Here is a 26,728-nt window from a genome sequence, read left to right on the forward strand (position 1 = left end):
TATGGTACATAAGCTACACAATATTTAATAAATATCAAACATTAACTTGATCCTTTCATTTTACTTTTTAAGGGTTTGCATATCCATGGCTTCTGTGAGGCATTAAATACAAAGGACTAGCAGAGCTGATAGTAACCAGCAGGGTCAGAGGTACACAGAGGCTGCTAATGTTACAAATGAAAAGGGTTAGAAACTACACTGCACATGTGCAGCCTGTGTGATGCACCAGTTTGACAGCTTGGTAAAATTTCACTGACCTACTGGGATGAAATTTTAACCTGTGGGTTCGCAGGTTTAGAGCCATGGTTTGGTATCTTAAAATACATATAGAGTGCAACCTGCAAGTCTTGGGCACATATAGCATAATTACAATGGTTCTCATTTTGACTGCTGACCTTTATTGCGTGTAATGCAACCTGAGCTTTTCCCAGGTTTTCTGTCTGTCTCTGATGTCAGCTACTGAAAGAAATAAAGAATGATAGGGAGCAAGCTGCTATTTGGCTCAGACCTCCCAGTGTGACTTTGCATGAGTCGTTTTCAAGAGCAAAAATAAAATAAAACTGGCTGATGAAAGCCATTAGAAACAGAATATGAACTGTAATGAGTCAAGCAAACACAGAGATGAAACTTTGTAGCCTTGAATGGTTGATTTATGAGAGTAAAGGGCACAGTTTTATGCTTTTGTGGTGCAAAGAAATGCGACTTTTCCTGTACTTTGTTTGCAATACATTTGCTTGAATGTTTCATTTAGAATCCATCAGATATCTTCCAGTTTCAGGGTTAAAGACATCAAGCTGTTATAGACAGTAAGAAATTATTGAGCTCAATGCTATAAACTTGTCTCAACCACAGCCAAGATGAATGCATTCAAGTGCATTACTGAAAAATAGCAGTCATTACTACTTACTGTGTATAGCTCATTGAGGACTTTCATTAAGTCTTCCTGGAGCTGAAAGGCTATTTCTTTGCTCTGTAAAAGAAATGCAAAAAGGAAAAACAATAAGAGCAATACAAAGAAATCCCGATTATCACACATGAAATGCATGTTCGATCTAGGTAGTTCCCCTTTAAAGACAACACATTATAAGCACTGTGGGAACAACCATTGCTAAACTGCAGCGTCACAAATCTTTTCAGCAAATGCCCACTGTTCGTTCTATATCAGATTTAATATAAGTGACCAGACACTGAGGTGAAACCATTCTCTACTGTTAATGGTGCACATACAAAACAGATGAGTGCATTTCTAATACTGTGCCAAATACAGGCTTTTGTGTGTGAAAGTGGTGCCGGTGTCATGCTAGCTTTTCCACTTAAATCATCGAACACCGCTAGAGTGTCAGCGTCCACATGCTCAACACATTATCTGGCCTCTACGCCTGAATGTAAAAGATTTCTTCCAAATATGTTAACTCAATCAGCCATGCCACAAAGCTGACTCAGTAATGCTATCACACACACGCCCACATTAATGCATCTGATGGTTGTGGGATACAGTTTAACAGTGATGGTGTGATGGATTTAGAGAGGCCTTTACTATTAATTTAACAGTGAAGCTTCCATATTTCTTTCACACTGACTCATATAGTGTATCAGATGTTTATGAGATTATGAGTCATGACAATGAATTTTTGATCTCTCCACTATAGTGTTGCCACCTGGATGATGTTACAACCTTGGCCTGTGCACCAGGTCTATATCTAACCCAATTATCCTCAGACAAAACTCATTGTGGGAGCCACTCACAGCGATTTGATGGACAAGCTTTCTGAGTGGGTATTAAGCCACCTCCTGTAGTAAGAGAGTGGGGATTTATTTTCTGATAAAGATGTAGAGGGCATTGTAGTCTTTTTAAGAGCCATAACGCTGAAATAAAAACTAAATTTAATATGAAAGGGGGCTTTTGGAGTTTTTGAAAAAGGTAGCACAATGATTTTAGGAGTGAGGGTAAATTTGGGGCGAGTTCACGAGCAACAAGATGCACATTCCTGCTGCTGGCTTCAGACTGTTGCATTGGCAACAGTCTGAAGCCAAGCAAATTAGTTATGTAGCTAAACCTGTTTGGATGTGCACAATGTTTTTGGGAAGAAAACATGAATTTAGATACAAAAAAACCACCAAAAGCATTGTAGATTGTGAGTCGTCTTAAAGCCGTTTTTATATTTTACTGAATAAGACTAAAAGTAGTCAGTCTGCCAGTTTTAGCCGCAGGATACAATTCATAAAGAGATAAACTGAAGCAAAGTTAATTGGATGCATTTATTTTTACAATGCAATATATTGTGTCGTAGTTGTTTATTACTTGTGACACAAGATGTCGTTAAACGCATCATCGATCCAAGTGAGTTCTCAGATATGATCATGCTTGCACGAAACACCACCAGTTTTTGGCTATAACTGAACTGTGCATATGCAACCGACCTGAACCGCAGCAAGACTGCGAGTGTTTGTACACAGATTTTCACAGTCTGTCACTCTTGTTCTTCACGTTGCACACAGGTAAAGCTGTACAGTGTCCAAGTATGTTAACAGACAGCAAAGAGGATTACGCTCGCAGTCACTGGCTGCTAGGCTGGTGTCTGAAATTATAGAGTCACGCTAGGTGACCTGACTGATCTGCAACACCTACCTAACCACCACCTGGTCTGTCATTTCCCCGATTTGTAGCTCTTTAGTTAATCGAGAGGTAATCAGATAACCAGAACGCAGGAGAAACAAACTCAGCAAGAGGAAACCTCAGGCATGTTTGACAGTTGAGTGTAGATAAGGATGTTACTAAGCAGTCTTACATTTTTTAGTGAATTATACGATCACCTGGTCCTTGGGTTTATCAATACTCAGTAAACTGCCTCTTAAATGTAAATTCACACGATTGTAAAGACACAGACCTTCCCCTGTGGGAAAATCCATTAGCAAGCATCAGTTCCACGGACAGGACCTTTGACTATCTGTCAGATCTAACACACATCAGTTCTTCCCCATTGAGGAGGCTGGGAAGTGATCCAGAGCTCAATGAAAAGCCTTCTTAGAGATCACAAGATGTGCAAGAAAGTGTGTGTGTGTGTGTGTGTGTGTGTGTGTGTGTGTGTGTGTGTGTGTGTGTGTGTGTGTGTGTGTGTGTGTGTGTGGGATGTGAGAGAAATAAAGAGGGAGATGATAGTAAATTACATTTACAATCACGACTGCCTTTTACCAGAAAAAGCTACACATAGCACGAGGTTTTGAATTTTGGTTGTTTAGCGAAGCTGTGTCGTGTAACCCATGTCGCTGATTTAATTTGCACAACTTTTTCCCCTTCCTGCTTAAAGGAATCTCAGCTGGGGGGTTTCCAATTCAATCCAATTCATTAAAAGGATCCTACAAATGGGTTTTCCCTTTCAACTTCATACCATCTGTATTCCAACCACATTAGAAAGATGAAACAAACCCAGAGAGAAGAAACCATGGCAGCACTTAGGGAGTGGTGGGTTTCATATTGCCACTGACATTAATCATGGTATAGAGATGGCAGTTGTATACCCTGCAGGGCCCGTGTGTAGATTAGAGTGTCTTCCGACTGTAACTTGGGATTTGACCAAATGACACAAATATTTAACCCTTTATAAAATGTCAGCCTCTGTAAGAGTAACTGTAATTATTGGTTCACATGGTTAAATTCGAGTTAGTCCCGCTGTTTCCCTTGTGATTAAAAAAAACAAAAACAAATCATTTTTGACAGATTTTTAAAGTGTTTAAAACTAAAAGTTGCATTCTTATTTGCACAATAAATAACAAACTGGCAAAATTCATCTTTGTGAATATACTAGAATGGTAAATGAGCCTGTATTTATATAGTGCTTTTCTAGTCCCTAAGGGGCTTTACATATCCAGTCATCACCGGTTGTTTCTGCCACCCTGGGGCACATGTGAGGCGAGGCTACGCACCACCACCACAACGGGTAGTGTGGCAGGACAACGACCGAGACTGTCTATCTTTGTGAATATAAACCAGAAGCATACTCTGATGGGTAAAGTTAAGTGGCAAACTGTCCTACATACTTACATTTCTGCTGAAATTCTTGTGTGACAGCAGAAATATGCATAAACTACGTACGGTGAACGGTTTGCCAAAGTAGGATGGTTTGTCAGAACACCGGCACAGTGGACGTCTCTGAGAAGTCACAAATTCAATGATGCACAACATTTAACCACCAACACTAAGTTTTCTGCTCAGGAATGAAATTACTGAACATAAATAGCTTTAATTTGGCATCTTTTACAATTTTTTTCAGCTTTTTGTAAAAGAGTGAATTTAAAAATTCATTGATAACATAATTTTATTTTAGCATTAAAAATATTATTTTGATTAAAGTGTTTGCACATACTGGTAGATTAACTATTACAGAAACATAAAAATGAATTTGGTAATTACCGCTACTGTTAGGTTTACTCCACAGCTGCCCTGAATTAACATTGAGTGGTGGACTAATGAATTTTTTAAGCACCGTATTTGAGGTGCTGGTACTGGATTTTGGGATATTACACTTTTTTTGTTACACCAAATCAGCTAAATAGATTCAGCTTGAATTATTTCAATAACCTTTTTGTAAACTTATGTGTTGCTTTAAGTTCAAAAGTGCCTCAAGCATTTAAATCCACCATGTAGCTGCTGCCACAGAATATCACTTTCATGAATAAAACAGGGCAGAGCAAAACAAAGAGCCAGTTGTATGAATAATGAAAACTTGATGCATGTGAGAAGATCTTTCCAAGCATAAAGACAGAAAAAGCCCGCTACTCGAGTCTTGCGTTTAAAACAAAAAAAAAAAAGAAAGAAAGAAAGAAAAAAAAAGAAAAGATGTGGTGCTTCTAAAGAAAGCCATGGTTTCTTTTTAAGTGACCACAGTGCAGAACTAAAGAAATAAATGCACACGCCGAACAGCAAACAGTTCAACCAGAGGATGTTGACGAAGACAATATGGCCACTATGGGGTCCCTCCTCCGCTGCGGCACCTCGCAGCATGAAACCTGAACATACAAGGAAATATAAACACGGGTCTTTGATGTGGTGGAAGGATGACAACAGTACAGCTGTCTCCTCAAAGCTGTGAGGGAGTCCACGTAACATGGGGGACTTCTCTGTTGTTTGTGCCTCGTTATTGAAGCTCTGCTGAGATCAAAGGCTCGGGGAAGCTTTAATTAGAGTGTGAGCTGTGTCTCGGGTCTCCAATGAGCTGGGACCTCCCATCAGACTGCTTCTTGTCTGCGCAATGTCACCTGGATACACAAAGTAAATGCCAACTGTAAAAGGACAGTCTATAAAGTGTCTAGATACTGCAGATTCCACAGCAGTAATGGGGATGCAGGTGGAGTAATGACAGGACTGCACTATTCCACAGTTTGTGAGGATTTAGCAAAATGCTTTCTGAGCTGCACTAAAAATATGTATCATCATTCAAAGTAGCCTATCATTATGATTGTGAAAGTAAGTTAAGCCAGGACAGAGGTCCGCAACGCGTGGCTCTTTCACTCGCTGTGGCTAAAATAAGAAAATGTTAAATGTTACAGGCATAACCTTCCCTGCGTGACGTATCAGGTGCTTGCCCACACGTATTTAAGAGAGGGTTGAGTGATGTTACGTGTAGGTTTAGACTCTGTATACACAGAAGGCTTTTTGAAAGTGAAAATAATTGCCTTCGTGAAGCTGAACTTTATAGATCGTGCGTAAATGATTAGTATTTATTCAGGTTTGGATGTTTGCATCTGTAAAATAGTTTTACGTGGTAGTCATTTGTTTTGTGTGTGGATTGAAGCACGCACGTGTGAGTCCGCAAAAGTTCACTGTACACATTTGCAAAGCTTAGCTTACACTTGTGGATCATATTGTGTGCATTTGCAACCCTTCTGAGACAAATTTATCTCCGTATTTGTCCATCTTTGGATCCACATGCGAGCAGGTTTTCTCAGACATCAACTACATGAAGTCCAAACATCGCTGTTTCCTAACTGATGACACCCTGCAGTCCTGCATGAATATTAAAGTGACTTCTTAGAGCTCTGATATTGAGAAGCTCTGCAGTGATGCTGAGAAACGGAAATCACACATTTTATATGCTCTTATTTGTAATAAATATCAACATATTTTCGACCCTGAGCTGATTAAGTTTATTTTACGCTCAGGGCTGGGTGGTTGATTGCTGCCTGTGGCTTGATGAAAACAAAGAAGTTGCCAGCACATTGAAATGGATTAAAGTCATAATTATATATAAATAGTTTTCATGATTATTCTTGTTTTAAAATTATAGCGGCTCTTTTTCCCCCAGTATTTGCAACAAGATGAAGCTTTGAGAAAATACTGTCTGTTTCAAATCTGGCCTTGTTAGTAGAACCAGAACCCTTTAAAGGGAAATGAGTGTTGCAGCTTCCTGTGGGTCTGCTGGGGGTTCAAGGCAATCATTTAAAAACCCCCCAAAAAATCATACTGCTTTGAAGACCAAATTAAAAAAAATAAATGTTTCCTTCTTTTTAAACAGATAAGATCTTGGAGGTTTGCAAGAAAGTGGAGCAAAAAAAGAGAAAGGATGAAAAGGTTGTGCAAGCTAAAATGACACAAAGGCACTCCTCTGAAGAAAAGACACTTTGTAATTTAGGTTTGCGGTGAGTTCATGTGACTCCTGCAACATAGGAGCTCATAATCTGTTAGGGAGTCGTCAGCTTTGTGGTAGAAAATGCAGCAGATGGGTTTTGGTCATAAAACCATGAGAGACCGAAGATGTTCTGAATCTGAAAGACTGGTGACCGAGCTCCCAGCACATTACTCTTAATTCACAAAACGAAACCACAGGAGCGCCACAGACCGTCATACCATCAAACGCAATGCTGAATATATATCCCGCATATCATGCGACTAAATATACACTGTTTTTGAATGAATGGATGCATTAAAAGTGAAAGATTGTTTATATAACATGAGTGCCTGGAGACACTGCTGCCCAATGTGACCGCTATGAAAAATCTGGATCGTGTTAGTGGTGACTTTGGGTGTTTTGTTGATCAAAGAAAAAGGCACATGTGACCCATTTCTAGCAGAGGTCAAACATCAGTATAATGAACAAAAAACCTTCAAAAGCAGTCAAAATGAGACTATGAGGATTTAAATAGACCAGGAAACGGTGATGCAGAGAAAAATACTAACTTATTAACTTATAAAATGTAATTTGTGTTAAAGATCAAGTACAAAGGTTTTGTTATACAGTTGTACGATAAACAAGGCCGAAAAGTGCCATGAATTCCTGCAAATTTGCAAAAAAAAAAAAATTTGTGCTGATTTTCTTTGTGCTAAAAAAACAAACAAGTTTTCCCCTTTAAACCATAAAGGAAATGAATGAAAACTAAATGAAAAATACCTGCTGCAATTCTTATAGCACAAATAAAGACTCAAGTCATTTTTAGGTGTGAAAAGCAGATGCCACCTTATTTCCATTCTACAGTGTGTGTGTGTGTGTGTGTGTGTGTGTGTGTGTGTGTGTGTGTGTGTGTGTGTGTGTGTGTGTGTGTGTGTGTACCGCCTCAACTCTAAAAACTACTTTGCATTTTCTGCCCTCACCTTCTTGAGTAGCCGTGTAGAGTCCTCGCTGATCTGCATGAACCTCATGATGACATTGTTGAGGTAGATGTCACTCAGTGTTGCGTGGTCCTTACTCTCCCTCCTCACCTGGTTCAGCAGCAGGTACCAACAGTTGACTGGTGACAGCAGATTCTGGTCTTTCCTGAATAAACCAATGGAAATAGAGGTCAGATCAATTTGAGAATGAAAATTACAAACATTATAAAGTAATGGTTATAACGGGGTATTTCTAGGTTAACGTTTGTGCCAGACTGTACGTATCATGGAGTAAAATTAACCATTTTACAGAATTAAAGAGGATTTACTATTTATATTGTTTTAGAATAATTGGTGCAACCTAAAGTCTTTTGGGTTTTTCGTTGTATTTTAATGCAACAAAATTCTCATTAAAGCAGTTATCTTTTTTTTTTTTTTTTTTTTTTTGCTAGACAACAAAATGACTGAAATGTGGCTCATTCAGACGACACTGTTAACCACCCATTACTTCCAAGCCAAGCTGTTGTGCTGCTGTTTAAATTCAGGAGCTAAATGAGACATTCTTTGTATAGAAAGATCTATTTGCCCCCAAAACAATTTCATACATCAATATTATTATCAAAATAAACTTGCAGGCCTGTACAATATATCTGTATCTTTCATCTGAACATTTTCCTATTGGCAACTGCTGGCTGGTTTAGACAGCATTTCCTCTTTTTTTTTTTCTAAATGCAGGAGATCGTGACAAGCAGGATGTTTACAAAAACCTCAAGAGCACCCATAAAAAACCTCAAGAGCACCAGTGCTCGTCACTAAAGCAGAAGACAGATTCATCACAGGAGTCCCAGGGCGTTAAATGTCCCATGTACCACCGGCTCTGGGCCAAAAAGGTTCTCCAAATATTACAAGGACTACACAGCTAACTTGGAAATATCAGTGACATTTTTAGGGCAGAGCTACAATGCTCTGAGCAAAAATGATTTTCTAAAACCAGGGAAGAGTGTGCCTAAGACTATAAATACATGCTGTAGACTGGTGTTAAAGAAGCCATGTATATGTTGTAAAACTGCAAAAAGAACAAGACAGACAAGGAAAAGAAGAGAAGCTGCAGAATAGTGGATAATAATAGAAAAGAATTCAAATAAAAATACAGAAGTCAGAGAGGCGTTTCCTGCGCTGTGTGCTGCCTGCAGCCAGGCTAACTGTAGGACATTGTCCAGACCAGAGTGAGCTGGGGCCCTGTGTAAGCAGTGGCCCGCAAGCGGACTTCCTCTGGGTTAATCTATAACATTCCTCCTGCCTGCAAAAAAGTGACACAGAATAAAAGTGTGCATGCTTGTGCACATTGTGTGTGCTTGGGAGAGATCTGAAAGCTGGGTCTTGGGTCAAGTCTTTCAGGAACCATATGGAGACTCGCCTCTGCACCTCTCTGAGTTTGCAAAGACGGACAACATTTGTCAACGCAACAGGTGAAACTTTGCACTTGGCAAAGTTGCCCAGCCCTGACCTAGCCTTCAACATTGGCACAGCATCTGCTTGGTGAGCAAAAATGAAGCGAATGAACAACTGATGCAAACATTCCAAACAGCTGAAATGTTTCCTGAGGTGAAGCAAAAACAGGAAGACAACTACGCAGACATGAAAAACATCCAAGGGCATTCATTTTTCAAAGAAACCAGATAAACATGATAACATGTCCAGTATGGTTGGGAATCATAAAATAACTACATTTTAAGACTATAGTATTGCAATACATTGCCTGCGATAATGGTGGCATCACAAAGCAGCGGCATATCATTTTAATACATTAGTTCCCTGATTTGCTTTCCTCAGCTGTCCCTGACGTCAGCCCTGTGAATGCGCCCTTCATTGCAAGTTAGTTCACTGTACCTTCCCTCACAGCACCATGTGAAGTCATGGTCTAAGTAAAAGTATAAATTAAAATGAGCCATTTAGCACAAATACACGTTTTAATCAAATTTTTGTGTATAAATAACTTTTACACACGGAGAAAAATATAGATTCTCACACTCACACTTACTCAAGCAGTAACTCTGACAGATGGTGACTCACCATCTGTCAAAGAGCAATTACTATAGAAATCCTTCCTGCATTATGTATCAGATCCATTCTACAGCACTCAATCTAGACATGTGGGAACAGTACTAGTTTGTGTTTATTAATTCACTCATGTTCTCAGGTCCAGATGAATAATGTTCTGTAGGTCACTGACAAGAAGCTGGGCATAAAACGCCACAAGCCACTAAACAATTTAATACTGGTAAATTGACTCCTCTGGCTGGAAAAAAAAAAAAAAAAAAAAATCACTGTACTGTGTGAAGTAGGACAGCATTACTCCCAACTATGAGAAGTTTAACCTAATTTAACACCAAAAGTAAATCTGTAACCTATGTGCACATGGCTAATAAAATCCAGGGCATCCAACAAAAACGTCACCCATCTTTCACATGAAATAGGATTAAATCTGAGACATTTAAAGAATAACGTAGCATAAGTAACAGTGTAGCATATGTTATCAAATTAAATCAATTTGTTAAAAAAAAAAAGAAAGTTTGATTTAGTAGGTCAGCTCGTTCACAAATTATAAAGAGGACAGGCACAAAAACAAGTGGGAAACCCACACAGGCTGTGACGACATAACCCTCTGGGAGTTGCTAACCCCACATATAATGGCAGGAAAGTCTCTCACTGTCATCATTTCCCCCTCAGCCAGGGCAGGAACTGGCTCAGACAGAATAGTGACAGATAGACAGGACTCCCCACAAGACTCAAACACAGGTATGAAAAGAGGAACTAGTGTGTAGGAGAGGGGTGGGGGAGGACAGAGGAACAATGTCACCATACTTGCACTCTCATACAGCAGGATGACACTAAAAATGAAGGATACCAATTCAGTATGTACAGTATTTAAACAGAAGGTCTTATCAATAGAAATGGCAAAATAGCAAAGTTGTCTAGTGCCACACGGATTAAAAAAAACACAACAAAACCCCCAAAATGTTTCACTTTAAATTGCACAAATCTCCAGCACCAACCGAAGATGACTCGTGATGCAGCCTTTCTGCTTCTTGGAGTACACGTTTACATTTAAAAGGAAGCACCAGAATGCCAAAGGCTCATAATGACCACAGGAAATACACCATTTTCTTCATCACTGGTCCTGTGAAAGAATCCCAACAAAGTTGAACTTAATCAAATGAGAATGCGTCAGCAGTTTTCCCTAGACAGCAGGTAGTTATGTGTGGCATTATACAGACTAAGCAGCCACGACGTTTTCCACACCTTCTGCTAATCCTCTGAGACAAAGTGAGGAAGTCCTCTAACCAGCGGCTTAATTTGAGATAAAAGCAGCATATTTAAGACAATCCCAGTTGTGGCTGATGCTACATAAATATTTCAGTTATTCTTTTGCTCTCCGATTCCACGTCCCCTCCCTGAACAAACCTTGCATAATACAGTATCTGGTTGTTTGCATGTGTGTGTTTAAGAAAGACTGGGGGAGAGAGAGAAGAGAGTGTTTGCCCATATTTGTTCATTTGTGTGTGTTCTGCAAACAGCCGCTGAAACACAAATGGATAGCTCTCCCACAGAGAGCTGCAGTGGACAGCACTGTAATTTTGTTTTCTTTCAAGAAGATCCCCCCCACAAAAAACCCAAAACTAAAGTGGTGTCTCTGGAGTGTCCTAATGCCCGTTCACTTTCGACACTGATGTGCCGCATTCAGAAGCTGCTGCTGTCTGCTTCACTGCAGCCTTGCCTAACATCCTGGACACTTAAAGCCCTGAAAGTTTTCGGATCTATTACACTTTTGCTTAGACCAACATAAAACTACATGCTTAACAGCATGTGTTCTCTAAAGTTTCCTAATTTGACTTTATAGCTGCTAATTATTACGTTTAATTGGGACAATTTTTTCCAATGCTGTGCACTGCATTTACTTCTATAATGAAGGCTGAAGAACAAAACCTGAAAACAGAACTACACAATGATCTCTTCATAGTTAACTGCAAAACAGAAGTTCTCTTGGACAACAAGAGTCTCAGAATTCAAACTAATTCAACAGCAGAACAGGGAGTAGCTTAGAAAAACACTAAACTACATAATGTTCAAATGATGCCTGTAAGACGTTATATTCACATATTTATTATTATTGTTATCTCTTTTGTTATGCTGAAGTATTTTGAGAAACAGAAACGAGCACTATTACTTTAAAAATTACACTTATTTTGCGTTAGGCCTTCAGAAAACCTTTACTTTAGAGTTCAGCAGACCTCTACTGCAGTCTCTGTAGACTCCACAGGTATAGCTCAGCTCAGTACAGGGCACCCCCCGAAGCAAGAAGCATTTCTCTCCAGCAGCGAGCAACTGCAATACTCCCACAGGTCGCACAAAGTCTGTGCTTTCAGATGTGCACAAACTTCATTTCACCCCCGAGAAAGACTGAACTCCTACTGTGTCAAAACTTTTTCGTAGCTTGGAATAGCTTGAGAACTTTATGGTAACACGTAAATGGTTCAAGAACAACATAGCTGCCTTCCAACAGCAGAAAACTAGGTTTAGTCTCGTCAAACACAATCACACATGGCAATGTTTGCAGACTGGTGGAAGGAAATTGTGGCACCGTGACTTTATAGCTTCACAGAAACATGGTTTATACGAAGGGGGTATGGGATCAGAGAAGCATAGCATCAACCACCACCTGTGTTTTGCCCCATTTCCCTGAGGCAACTAAAACAAATACCCATGAGATGAGGCATGAAGCTGTCTACAAGGGAACTTTCCAAAGAAACTGAATATGTCAAAAATGCTGTATATTAATGCATTTTTAACTAAAAAGAATGACATCTTGACAGCTTATCTCAAAATCTGTTACGCAAACCAGACTCAACAATACTGCTTCATTGCCAACCCTTTGTGAATATAGCTGGTCTTGACCAGTTCTTAGATGTAGCTGCTGATTAAAGGATGATAGTTCAGCCAGGAGCACTACAGTCAAAATAAGCAGAAGTTTGAGTTTGGCAATATGGCTCCCTGCCCTGCCAAAAGCTAGATCTGAAGCATCAGCAGCTCATAATGGAGTAGGCATCAGTGTAAACGATGTGTTATTGATCATTACTCATTACAGCATAGCAGGTGGAGCTGGGATGATGATGGGTTATAAAGTGGCTTGCAGGTGTCAGCGGCTGTAGGCAGGCTAAAGCGACTTATGTAGGTGAACTGATCTGCCATTGTGGATGTTCCATAGCCTGCCTTAGCCCTCAGTCAGTGGTCAGTGAACATCTGGCTTTCCCAGTTACTAGGGAAATCTGCATTTCCCAACTGGTTGGTGAGTGGCTGCTGGCTGTTGCAAGGTGAGAATGGTCATAAAGAAGGTGTTGTGATTGGTTTGATCACCAGCAGACTGCCACAGTCACCTGTAATTTGCATGAAATATGTCGATTTGTCCTCCAGCATTTGCCATTTATGTTCTGTGCTGTAGTGCAACTGAAAAGTGAAGCATATACTGTTGTAAATGTTGTGCCTTGAAAGTGAACTTTCACTATTTCTGGTTTGTGCTGCATTTTTCAGAGTTTCACTAGGACTTGGCGAGTAGTTTGCAAGTGTCTTCACTTCACAATCACAAGGAGGTTTTTGGTGCAGCACCATATACCTCTCTGCGACCAATTTCACGCTAGCAACCACTCACCAACTATCAGAAGGGTCACTGACCAGCTTCTAATACTGTTTAACTAAGACCTTAACTCGCTGCTCGATTTCACCAATCCCTCCCCCCCGAGTTCATTTCAAAACTAGTGACGTAGTGACGAGCTGGATGGTGTATCAGACAAAGGTCAGATTTATGGGGCCATCAGGTCACTTCAGTTGTTCTGTGGTTACTGTGCTAGCTGGCAGCAGCAGTGCACCAACTGCTAGCAGGAGAGCTAACAGCATAGAGGAAGCAAACCGCAAAGGGTCAACCGTTTGAAAGCCTTTCACACTCAACACAACTTTTCTTTTTATGTCTTCAATATTTTTTGAACTAACTGCATTGTGGTCAAATCTACACTTGCAGTAAGAGCAGGAAAATAGAAAAGTAGCAAAACTTTAAAACCAGCATGCAGGAACCAAGTAACTCTCACACTCAGCTGAAACGTGATTACTGCAAATAATTTAGGTAAATGATGTAGATACTTATTTCAGTAAATTAATATTCTCTGAGGCATGTATGTGCTACAAAGTTAAATAAATAGTATTTAAGCAGAGCTTGGTGTTGTCTGATACGAGACCAACGAACCCCTACACCCTTAAAACAAATATTATGTTATTACCTAGTATTTGCAAACACTATTTCGACACCTTGGCTTTTGCTAATAGAACCAGTGCATCGCTAATAAAAATGGACATCATGCCACAGACAGAATAAAAACAGTTTTTCACACCACAGACAAATTTGTCCAATGAAAACAGCCTGGAGAATACTGAAGCCTTACTGTACGTGTGTTTATGTGAACACAAAAATATGGGCCACATGATTTAAAACCCACAGGAGAATTCTTAATGTTATTCAAACGTCTTATATTTACTTAAGAAATATGCTCCTAGGCAGATGCCAAATGTTTACCCTGTGAATGAAGTGACCAGACTGTACATCATACAATGAAAACCACAGAGCGCCATACCAGAGTCTTCTCACTGGTTACACACATGGGCACACACAGCTGCTAGAGCCATTGGAACTTCAGACAGAGAGCAGGGGCTATTTGCAGACAGCGAGGACAAACATACATTTTATTTTTGCTCCACCACAAGTTCAAACGATATGCTAATGTCTGCTTTTTCCATGAGCCACCTCCCACGATGTAATAAGGCCAAAAAGCACACCATACTTAACTGTGTCAAAATCGATCAAAAAGCCTCCGAGACAAACCGATGCACAATAAATACAGCGGAAGAAGAGGGAGGAGGACAGAGCCAGAAAGAAGACAAACAGAATGAAAGCAAACAGTTTTTCTTCTCACTACACTTTGGTATTTTTGTTTAAGGGTAGATACCAAACAAAAATACTCCTTGAGAACTAAATATATCCAAATATCCAAAATACAGTACAGAGACTGTCAAAGATCTCAACTCTAATCCGTTTTATAATAGCTTTGACAATTTTAGAATATATTTAGGAACTGTATCAAAATAATACCCCACCCACTAGATAACTTCTAATATGTCCTTATGATGACATTCACAGCACTTTGCCCTCATTACTTAGGTTTGTGTCTATTGTCTCACAAACAGAAATTAAAAATGAAAAGTCAAGATGGATTATTCAAGAAACTCCCCTGCTACAATGATGTGATATTCTCAATATATTAATATAAAACACTACATGGTTCTACACATTCAAACAGGCAACACTTCACCAGTGCAAATTGTCTACAATGTGGCTTGCCATCATGTAAAGTGGTAAATGGTGGATGACTGGTTTTGTATAAGCGCTTTTACTAGCCCCCTAAGGACCCTAAAGCGCTATATATACCCAGTCATCCACCATTTTCACACACACATTCACACATTGGTGGAGGCAAGTGTCAGTTATTGTCCACAGCTGCCCTGGGGCAAAATGAAAAGTCAAGCTGCCATATATTCATCAGCCCTTCTGGCCAACACCAGTGCGGTAGGTGAAGTGTCTTAAGGACACAAACCGAGACTGTTCTACACATTCGAACAGGCAACACTTCGATTACAGGGCGGACTCCAAACACACTGAGCCACGATGTACCTTTTCAAATTCCTCCTCCGACACTATACGGTTTTTCTTTAGTTAGACCTTGTCTTGCTCTTTTTGCTTTAACAATGCAGATTTCTCTGTTAAAACAACCTGGACCTGTATATTTAGAGTAATTCTGATTCACCAATAATGCACAGTGATAAGAACAAATTTGGCTGTACACACATTGTAGGAAGCTGATGATTTTGGACTTTTTTTGTATGACCATTTCTAGGATGTAAATAAAGAATGAGGCCAGGTAACACCAATAGAAAAACTGCCTGGTTGGTGAACTAGCCAATGCCTGATCTGATTAATTTAGAGATTTGTTACATCCATACCTGTCATGTAAAATCTAGAAAAGCTTAGAGTTACAGAGCAACAGTTAAAGGTTATTATTGGACCCATGTTATATAGCAAACACAATGACGCCAGACAAACATCAAGACAGTTTCCTCTCACTTGTATTGCTGGTGATCTTTAGTGCTGCGAGTCTTTGCCATGAAGCGTTCGGCCAGCTTCTCGAGGTTTCTGGAGTACTCCATCTCAATCTCCGCCTTCTTCCTGAAGAAATCCTGGAGGTCCTGCAGCAGCTGGACCCGCATTTCTGTCTGCTGGTCCAGACATTTCTGCTGCTCCACTAACTGGGTCCTGATCTCTGAAAAGACACAAATTTAAAAAAAATATATAAATATAAATATATTAGGAGCTACAAACTGAATGGATGAGAAGAAGCCACAGAAACACACATGTCAGGCTGGTACTCATATACTGATGTTTTAGCTTTCTGAGATCTTGTAATAGAGCTAAACTAGCTAAATGATTACATTCAACAGTTATTTCTGCAGTAATCGCATGTATTTGCCTGTTAAATTGGCTCTTATTTTGAAAACTACACACTCTTAAATGTTAAAATACTTGAAAAATATCAGTTATGAAGGTGCACAATTTGGCTTAAAACTGGGCATGCAAGCATAAAATGTCTAAAATGTATTGATAGGTAAATAGGACAAATGATCAGCAATGCAAGCAATTACATTATAGTATGTGTGCATAGGAGTGCAACTGAATGGCCCACCGTAGCTTATTATCCCTTAGTTATGGGTTTTATGAATGCTTGTAAAGATATGAGGTTGGCGACTGGTCTCAGGTGTTTCATTAAGGCTGAAAATAACTCGAGGATGAATGGAAGCTGATTCACATCATACCGAGGTTACAGCACAGACCCGTGCATGCACACGCACACACACAAACACAGATACATGCATTCTCATTGGTGCTCATCAGTGAAAATCCACTTAAGGAAGCAGAGGGACAACACCAGGCCTCATATAAACAAGCTGTACATGCAGGTAAATGACCCTCTAAGGTCTTTTCTGAGAAATCACGGCTGTCTGCGTGGCCCTCATTTAAATTTACGTGCGCAACAGGGCAACTGGGAGCGCGCACACACACACTTGCATGAAGACAGTCGCACACAAATTGTTTCCTCTGTGTGTTCCATCTCACCAGGGCCGTGTATAATGGATTTTACCTAATGGGGGCAGCCTGGTCGGACATCTTCAGCAAAGGAAGCAGATTAATGAGGTGATTTAAAGCCAACACCACTGGAGAGGAGTGTGGAGTGATCCCTAATTTTAAAGGTAGAAAACACTAAGATGACAACTTGTAATGCCTCACAAGATGTTCTGAAACATTTGTAGTGTGATATTGAACCATTATACAAAAACCAAACCAGCCTGATTGGGTTAAAGATTTAATCATGCAGGGCCATTCAGAAAAAGCCGACTAAACTTCAAGGTTTTTATGCCATATTTTTTTATATCAGCTCAAATGACCATAACATTTGACCTTTAAAAAAAAGTGTTTTATCTGTTTTTCTGCTTTTTCTAATAAAAGAGTGAATTAGAAAAAAATCAATTTCAATAGCAAAACTTCCTACATTTCCTTTTCCTTCCAAGCACTATCACTGGATTTTTCTTATCATTTTCTGATTACTCAGTAGAGAAATCCTTTTCGTGAGCTCTAAGGTGCAGTTACTGAGATTATCACTCAGTAGAAACTGTGAACAGAGATCTAACGCTTTGGTTCAACCCAGATAGCTTTTACCTAAACATATAATAGCAAACCATTGCTTTCCTTTGAGGAGTATTCTTGTGCTTTACTGTTTAGATTAAAAGTGGCGTAAGATCTTCAGTGAAATGACATCTACATCATATGAATGAATCTCAGCTACACTGAGAATTTTCCTATATTTATTTACATATTTTTTCTGTTACTTTTGAGTTCCTATTTCCTAGTGTTAGCTAAAAGTAGTGAATACATGGTTAGCTAACTGGTTAGGCTTCTGTGTTTGTTAAAACTACTGGTCAGTACCCTGGATGGCTTCTTTCACTGCTGTAGTAAAGAGAAAGCATAAGCACAGCGTAGAGCTGGGCGATAGAACGATAACGATATGTATTGCGAAATAACTTTTTCTCGATAGAAAAATTAAACTATTGCGATAGGCCTCATCTCTCTTGTCCTCTTAAAAAAAAAAAAAAAAAGAAAAGAACAGCCAATCCAAATTAAGTAGCGCAGAGCCGAACCAATGCAGCGTCACGTCACGTGACTTGTTACGTACAGCACAAGCGCCAAAGCGCACATGTGTATTTGTTTTGCAGCCGTGCAGTCCTTGTAATGAAGGAAGTGAGTGTGCCGACTAGAGAAAAATCAACCGAGCGTGAGCGAAGGTTACCAAAAAACCGATGATGGTTCCAATGCCGGAGAGCTTGTCGAACGGAAGGGCCACAGAAGTTCCGTGAGTGTGAAGGTATTTCGGCTATTTCAAGTCTGACAAAAAAACAGTAGTAGCGCACTGTAAATTGTGCCGAAAGCAAGTCTGGAAATACAATAAAGCGGTGCATGCTCAGTCTCTGACTGAAAGCGCTAATTAAGTTATTCGGCTTTTGTCAGACTAAAGTCACTGTTAAAACTGTTTCTAAGCTGTACAACAAGGAGAGATTGAGAATTTCCTTTTAGTTCTCAGTTTATTTGATATTGACAAAAGTTAGTCAATTTTGTCTGTTCTTCTGTAAAACGACCTAAGACTTATTTTTAGAATTAATATTTTGTTTCTAAGTGGAATTGACAATTTAGTGGTCTGTTTTGTTTTTCTGTTTTGAAACTTAAACGCTTTAGCGGCTGCCTTTTGTGTAGTTTGCAATATTTGCCTTTATTTATCTGAAACTGAAGTCTCATGTTCCTTAAGTACATCTACCCTGTTGAACTTATTATGGGAAATAAATATTTTAATTAAAACAAGCTGCTAATTATTTCACATTTTACTTGTGAGCAACGGCACATTTAAATCTTACAAATATAGTTATTTGGCTTATATCGTGATATATATCTGAAATGAAAAAAAAACATATCGTGATATGAAAAAATCTTATATCGCCCAGCTCTAGCACAGCCTGTTAGGAATTAAGTGAAACAGTCTTGTGGATTATGTAGTTCTGCCCAGTATTTAATGTACGTCAGACCTGAATCCCACTTTGGCCTCATCTTCATGAATGTCACAGTGAATCAGTTTCCTTTTCATTAGTCATAGTTGAACGTGTATCAGTTCCTGTTGAAAAGGCTTTGGCTTTGTCATACTGCGCTGCTGGATCACTATTGAACTACCTGATTTGTTTCGATCTTACTGTCTATGTTTATATATCAGTGTCTGAAATTGTGATTCATTCATGGCTGTTCAGCTTTATAAGGGAGGGAATTTAATCATCTCCTATGCCATGGTCAAATATATAGGACACATCCTTTGAACCACAGAGCAACACAACCCAGACGTCAAGGAGCCACAATACTGAAATTAAGGCTTGGTCAGTGTTTGAATCAGCCAACCTCCTACTTAGTTAATGCAGTCATTAATACAGAAGTAAAGCATACAAAACGTTGCGATAAGTATTTGATGATACAATTATACAGGAACAAATACTTTGGCAAGGGAGATAAAAGATCCCTAAGAGCCAGAGTCTTAACAGAAATCCATCAATAGTTCAATTAATGGCCAATCAGCTGCTGACTCATTTAGAAAGCTTCCAGCCAAAGATGGGTGAGAGCTGTCTGTCTGTCTCTGTGTGTGCATATGGACACATGCCCATGATGCAGTAATCAATTAGAAAAAGCTCCACTTCATTCATCAACACAAGATGTGCTCACAATCCTGTTAAATTAAACATTTACATTGGGTCTAGAACTGATTATTTTTGCATTCGCACATAGCATCGACTTCCTTCTGGCACTCATAAGCAAATAAACCACTCTGAAACAGATGGAACACAGAGATACTAAATTTGAATGAATGTTTATCACAGTTGTTAAAGTCCTGTGAACCAGAAACAACATTATCGTGGACAGTCTGCAATCAAGAACATCAGGCCATTAATCGACCTAGCAGGACACCAGTGAGCACTGAGAAAAGGTTTGCTTTTGAATTTGACTTGAGCAAAGTACGCTGGGCTTTTTGATGAATGAGTAAACCTTGCAATTGTTCCCATCTCCAGAGGGTGTGCGGATTAAAACAAAGCTACCGTGGCATTGACACAAAGGACTGTACTGGATCATTTAACACAATTACACTCGTGACTGCACACAAACTCATTAAATCATTCATTTTCGAAGTCAAGTATTGGCCACTAACGCTGTAGCACCAAAATGACAAATCTGGAAATGAATGTTATAAGGCAACCACCTGTCAGACAAGATAATAGGTCGGGTGCTCCCTAAAACTAGGACGTGCTTTGCAAATTGACTTTTTAGCTCTAGAAATTAAACAGTGAAAACAAAGTCGCGAAGGCCTATTGTCACAATAAATACAAAAATAAATTTGTTTTTTTTCCCCCTCAGTTTTGGCCACATGTAGCTGCTATTTTCCCAACCTAAAGCCATATCCTCCAAAACTGCCTTCCAAATGCTGGACACTTTAATATAGGGGTGTCGAACTCCAGGCCTCGAGGGCCGGTGTCCTGCAGGTTTTAGAGCTCACCCTGGGTCAACACATCTGAATCAAATGAGTAGTTCATTAACAGGCCTCTGGAGAACATTAATACATGTTGAGGAGGTCATTTAGCCATTTAAATCAGCTGTGTTGGATCAAGGATACATCTAAAACCTGCAGGACACCGGCCCTTGAGGCCTGGAGTTCGACACCTGTGCTTTAATAACTATAAAACTCCAACTGCTGATTTTTCTATTTCAGTTTAGACCAGCCGTCCATCCAGTTTCTAGCAGCTTATCCAATTCAGAGCCATGGATGAACTGGGGCCTTTTCCAGGTGTCATTAGGCAAAAAGCAGGTTACACCTTGAACTTGTCTCTAGTCCATCCAGGGCTAACACAGTGAGACAGACAGCCATGCATGCTCACAACGACACCTATAGCCAATTTAGAATCACCAGTAAACACAACATGCAAGTCTGTGGACTGTGGGGGTAGGTTAGAGCAGCCAGAAACTGCCCACACAAACATGGGAAGAAAAGGCAAACTCCACATAGAAGGGCCTCAATCAGCTGGTGGGTTCAAACCAGGAATCTAGACTGTATGCACAAGTGTGGTATTGTAACAGGATGGCATTGTTGCAACTTTCAACAGTTTATAAATTTGTCTTTTTCCCTACTAGATGTTTCACGATCAATAGCAAAGTCAAATCATTTAAGAACCACCACAACTCAGCTGCAAAGTGGCAGACAACAAAGTTATAGAGCAGGGTCGTCGAGTGCTGAGGCGCCTTGTGCACAGAAGTCACTGACTTGGTAAATGCATGAGAAATATACAGTGATTGCTGCAAGAATAGCCAGCTGTAACCAGTTGTTTATGTGCCATGATCACTTCGGAGTATATAAACTTGTCCATTTATACAGATACTAAACTGCAGTGTCACACAGGACAATGAAACTGTCTCTCAAAACCAAAATAGCTATCAGTGGATGTTTAAACTTCAGGAAACCAAACAGAACAAAGCAGAGTAAAGAAAGTATTTGCAAACCAACAGAAAGAGTGACAGGAAAGCTTGCTCGCCACCTGCAAATTTTTCATGTTTATGCAGCATTTAGAGGGCACAAACTAGAGTTATGATTTTACATTTATATGAAAAGGGGAGAAATTTATCTAACCCCACGTGTAAATATTTGAAAGGAAAAACTAATTTACTTTGGTGTTTGAGGTCAGGCTTCTTTTGATCATACTGATGCTTTATCTGAAACCCATACTAAGGGCAGCATCTGCTGTCTGACTCACTTCTTAAAAAGCTAACACGACCAACAGAGGCCGTCACTTGGGACCTTGAAGGCTTTAAAAATCAAGCCACTCCAAAGTTTTTCTCAAGCTGGAACCATCTTATTGCGGCAGCGAGTGCTGATCTACTATTACATGGTGCATTCCTTTCTGCCACTCTGAGCTCATCTGTATGGTAAACATGTGTGGAGGTCTGTGTGTGTCTGTGCGGTGTTACATCAAAGCCTGTGATGCACTGCACCCTAACACACGCACACACACACACGCACAACTGTGATAGACAGTCAAGCTGAAATGAGAGCACCCGTGTTATGTCTTAAATTCTGCTAAAGAAAACAGAAATGCGCAGTGTAACACAGTCTTCCTATTCCTCCTGCAAAGCTACGCAGCCTGCAGAATGATAGCATAGCCTGTAAACATGTCGGCAACAAATCCAGCTCACCGATGGACACCCAGTCAGTGTTACCCAGAATGCACATGGTTTTGATATGGACAATGAGAGAATGTGATTTGCTCTTTGTGGTGATCAGTAGGACCAAGGCCCCATTGTTTCTGAGCTGGATGCTATCCAATTGCTCCTTTGGAGAGCACATCACATACTTCACATAACCCCATTCATGGCGACAAATATGTCCAAAGTTGCAGTTCAGAATGGCTGATCTGATTTGCCAGATAGGCTTGTTCTATTGTCAAAGAAAGTGCCTTGTAAGCAGGATGGTTACTGACCCACAGTGTTGACCCTCTGAGAGAGAAATTGGGCTCCGGTAAAAAACAACTCGGCTACTGTCAGAGGGCTCGAGAGATAACTTTTCCTCTCCCTCAACAACATGCTCTCCCATGATGCTGCCAATTAACTTTGTTATGAATCAATCTGCCTGAAATACATCTGTTACTTATAATGAGTGCAACATTGTACTCTTCCATGGGAACTATAAAAGACTTTAAACTCTCAGAGAGTTTCTACAGTTGCTCCAAGTTGATTACAGTTTCCACTAGCAGCTATCTGGGACATGCTGTACCACATCAGTCCCACTGCTGCATTTCCACATGCAGACTGGCTCTTCAGCAGCACCTGAAATAGCGGCTAAGGCCTGGGGAGGGACTATAAAGGAGCATGCCCAACCTTACCATCTGCTTCAGATCTAGGGTTATGGGAGAGGGGGAGTTGTCCATGCCTCTTCTAGAGGCTGGATACAAGACAGGATAAATAGCATCAAACGTAATTACAAAATCACCGATCAGCTTTTAATAGAGAACAGGTTTTTAATTATAACTGGAATGGAATCACGTTCTAGAAAAACTCGCCTATGTCACTTATTTCTCTCACATTTGGATAATCCTACAAAGGCTGCTATATTTAACTGCAGCAGTGCTATCATTCATGTTGCTGCTGTCTTGATAAACGCATACCAAGACACAAAATGGCACAAAAGCAGTTCTATCCAAGCAATTAGATCCATAAAAGATCTAAACGACATCTTGCTTGTCCAGATACTCATTTACATTACTGCCTATGAAGAAGGCCCTGCTGTTATATATTAATGTGTCAGAAAAACAGAAAATCGTTGATGTGAAAACTCAAACCATGTGATAGGGGCATGTTGAAATTAGATATTAAAAAGGGAGATGAAAAGTTGGGATCGTGGACACATGTGGGTAGTTTTATTAGCACAGGGGTGCAACAAAAATGCAAAGCAAAAAATAAAATAAATAAATTACTATAGCCATAGCTGTCTAACTGTTGCCTTCTCTCATTCACAGTACTCATGCACAGTGAATCTTCACCAACACTGCTGTTAATTTCACAGGAAATCAAACCCATGCTCAGGGTGTGGGTGACCCACCCTTGATCCACGTTGAAATCTTTAAAAGTTTTCCAAATGGGAGAGATTTCCACATTTTACATCATTACTCATCAGGACAGCGTTAGATGCAGTGCACCTAAAAAACCCTGTCAGTCACTATATCTGCTTAGGTCATGTAGTAACTTGAGAATTGACTCCGTTAGCCTGGGGAAACCACTATAAAATTCATAGTTTGCTTGGTATGCCTGACCACCCCTTCTGTCCTACATCTGGGCATACAGCTGGAATATGTTACTGTGTTATCTCAGATTACATCACTACCCAGACTGCATTACTAATATGTAAGCCTTCTCTACTTGTATCAGATATCCTGTGTCTCTGATAAAAAATAAAATGAAAAATAATCAAAGGGCAGCCAGGCAATTTTTTTTGAATGAAATAAAGCTGTGAGGGACACAGCTTTAACTTGAGGAGTAGTCAGGTTGGTCTTAAGTCAGAGGGACTTGCCAAAGAGGCTGAATGGATTCCCTCCGTTTGCTTAAAGCACAGCCAAATTACACATAACACATTGGCAGCTCTGCTAAAGGGTTTTATCTCAAAATATTGTAGAGCTGGCAACAAGGTCCACATTACAACATCTGACTGACATGTTAACAGCTTCCAAAACCGCGGAGAGGCTTCCAGTGCAAGTACTGTAGGCTACTGTGATCCAGAGAACGGCTGCTAAATTAGAATGGAAAGAGAGCCCAGCCTATAATTCTCCGATTCTTTCAAACACTCAGATCAAAACTAGATCCTTTGACCTATTCTGTGATTGAGCAGCAACAGTCTTAAACTCACCAGAGGTACATTTTAAAGAAGCTTCTTCCTTTTTCCATAGTGGCAGCAGTGACCAACAAACCAGCTACTTTTCTTGATAACTCCTACCCACACACTCACCCACACACACATAGAAACAGGAAATGCAGTAGTAACTGTGCTGTGAATCCTTGTGTTTCCTCTTGGGTCTAGGATTATTGTGAGCAGCAGACTCAAAGAGTTCAGGTTCCTTCCTGCACTCTAGTTTTTTACAGTCTGGCTCAGAAACCGCTCAGTCATGGTGGATAACTCTGTGTACTGTGCAACCAAAAACACACTCTAGCAGTTAAAAACCAATCTTAAGCTAGAAGATTCTAACTGCACGAAACAAAGGCTTCAATCTATGTCAAGTCCATTCAACAAGGTAATATTTAAAATGTATAATTTTAATAACAGAAATCTAATAATCTATGCTAATTAGATTCAGCTCTGCTAAGTGGCTCATAAGTCAAAAGGCACCGTTGCTAAGGCAACACCCTGACACACCAGAGGCTTACAGCAGGCAGGCATGAGATCAATCACTTTACGGTGGCCTTCGAGGACCATCATTATGATCCAAATAAAATAAGAGTGCAAGGAGCCGAACGCTGGATGAAGTGAGCCCGTTTTAGAGTCTGAGCTGTTTGTTCAGCTGCTGTTTAACATCTAGACACACTGTTTGATCTGGATACCAGTCTGGTGTGTTGGTGCGTCAGACGAAAGTGTGGTGTTTTGTGCTCGAGAATGCTTTGTTTAACAATGGACTGCAATGGCAAGCCAGAGTGACAACAAAAGCTTCAAATAATCATGGAAAAATATGACATCACCAGTGTAGAATAATCTAACTCTGTGAGGAATAAAGTAGGCTAAACTGTGAGCTCTTCCAACATCTAGCATGACTGAAGCCTGGTATGACTGCAGCCATAAACAGGCCTACTGTTAAGTTTAGAGGTAACATGTGAAGACAAACTCCTATCAAGTCATAGTACCATAATACCTAGCTCTTTTTTAAAAACATTTTCCTTCTTTATAGTTTAAATGTCTGCCCTCTATTACCCAAATGCCCATTTCATAACATCAGGCAGAGCCTGTTGTATGTCCTAACATCTGACTTGTCACCTTTTGAATGTGAAACTTCTTGCCTTAGTGTCTACCTTTGAATCTCTTTGAAAACTATGTTTTATCATATCACTTTATTCTTAACTAAATATAGTTATTCCAATTCATTTAAACATATTTTATGGTATCTGAAATTATGCTTCTTTTAATCTTCAAGATGGATTTTTACTAATGACTCTTGTTATGTCTGTCTGCTATAGCTATGTTAAATAAAACTGCATGGTGCCACTCAGTTGATGAGCATTAACCACCCAGCTCTCTAGAGCCAGTGGCACAATTAAAAAGAAAAAAGAAAATGATTATAGTTTAACTTAGTCTGAAAAATGTGTGCAAATTTATTTGGCTGACATAAGACATAGACCTCTATACTGCAGAAGCTATTCAAAAGGCATTTTCCTTTATACCACCCAAGTCCTTTGTCCAACTGCTGTGGATCAGAGCACACTGCACTCTGCAAAGAGGCAAACGACAAACTTTCAGAGGCACCTTTCAAGTCTTAAGTTCCCACTGACACATGCTTTGACATGACATGTTAAACTAAAGCAAGAAAGTAGTCAAGTAAGAAAAAAAGGATGGTGTGGCTTAACACCAGAAAAATAAGAATCTGTGAAGAAAACAATCTCTTTCAGTATGATGGCCTGACCTCGCCCAGTCTTCTCATTTATCTGTTGAATATACCCAGGTGTTCTCTCTGCTGCCCTAAAGGGACCGGTGTGGGCTCTTTTGTGTCAAACAATGAAGTATGTAAATATTCTGTACATACTGAAAAAAGCTCATTTTAATTCAAAAGGAATGCTGCACCGAACACCAAATTTCTATATGTCTAAAGTTTGAACTTTTTACCTTTTGCCAAGATAAAAAAAAAAAAAAATCCAACTCCTCACCTTGCATCTGGCATGTCTTAGTGCCTTTGTCTGGACATATTAGTGGAGGTAGAGATAAAGGGGCTAAAGCTCGTATGTCAAGGCAAACAGTCATTTTTAACAAAGCTGCCCTTAGGGGGGAAAGAAAAAAAACTTGGCTGGGCATGCCTACAAGTCTTACAGTTGGGATGTTTGTTTGGGGTAACAATAGTATGAAAATTGTGCGGTTGGACAGCTGAAGAGGGTGCAGCATGAGAAACATCTGGAACGGATGCGCACAAGCTTTCATCTGCTGGAGTATTTACTCTAAATCACAGTAAACAAATGGAAACTGTAGCACGCTGGTAAAGACTTTAATGACACAATGTCTGTAAGATGAACCTAAAGAATGGCGGGGCAGTTATGTGGCCTACAGTGTTGAAGGAGGGATTGTTTTTTAGGAGATTTCCCTCTCTTGGGCCTCAAGGAGGTGGGAAAGGGAGAGA

At 39.9% G+C, this 26,728-nt stretch overlaps 1 protein-coding gene across 6 annotated transcripts in view; it reads right to left on the minus strand.

Moving 5' to 3' along the window:
- Positions 1-26,728, minus strand: part of srgap1a (SLIT-ROBO Rho GTPase activating protein 1a) — a 78,688-nt gene that overhangs the window by 33,051 nt on the left and 18,909 nt on the right. For all 6 annotated transcript variants that reach the window (XR_005613752.1, XM_039614710.1, XM_039614712.1 and 3 more), the window contains exons 2-4: positions 15,807-16,002; positions 7,586-7,748; positions 908-970 (exon numbers count right to left, since the gene is read on the minus strand). Coding sequence is in view for 5 of the 6 variants with exons in the window: in XM_039614710.1 (XP_039470644.1) it covers positions 908-970; positions 7,586-7,748; positions 15,807-16,002 (422 nt within the window). In the remaining variant the exon portion in view is untranslated. The remainder of the gene's footprint in view (positions 1-907; positions 971-7,585; positions 7,749-15,806; positions 16,003-26,728) is intronic.

Source organism: Oreochromis aureus, linkage group 7 (genome assembly GCF_013358895.1).
Source record: "Oreochromis aureus strain Israel breed Guangdong linkage group 7, ZZ_aureus, whole genome shotgun sequence".
NCBI classification, from domain to species: domain Eukaryota; kingdom Metazoa; phylum Chordata; class Actinopteri; order Cichliformes; family Cichlidae; genus Oreochromis; species Oreochromis aureus.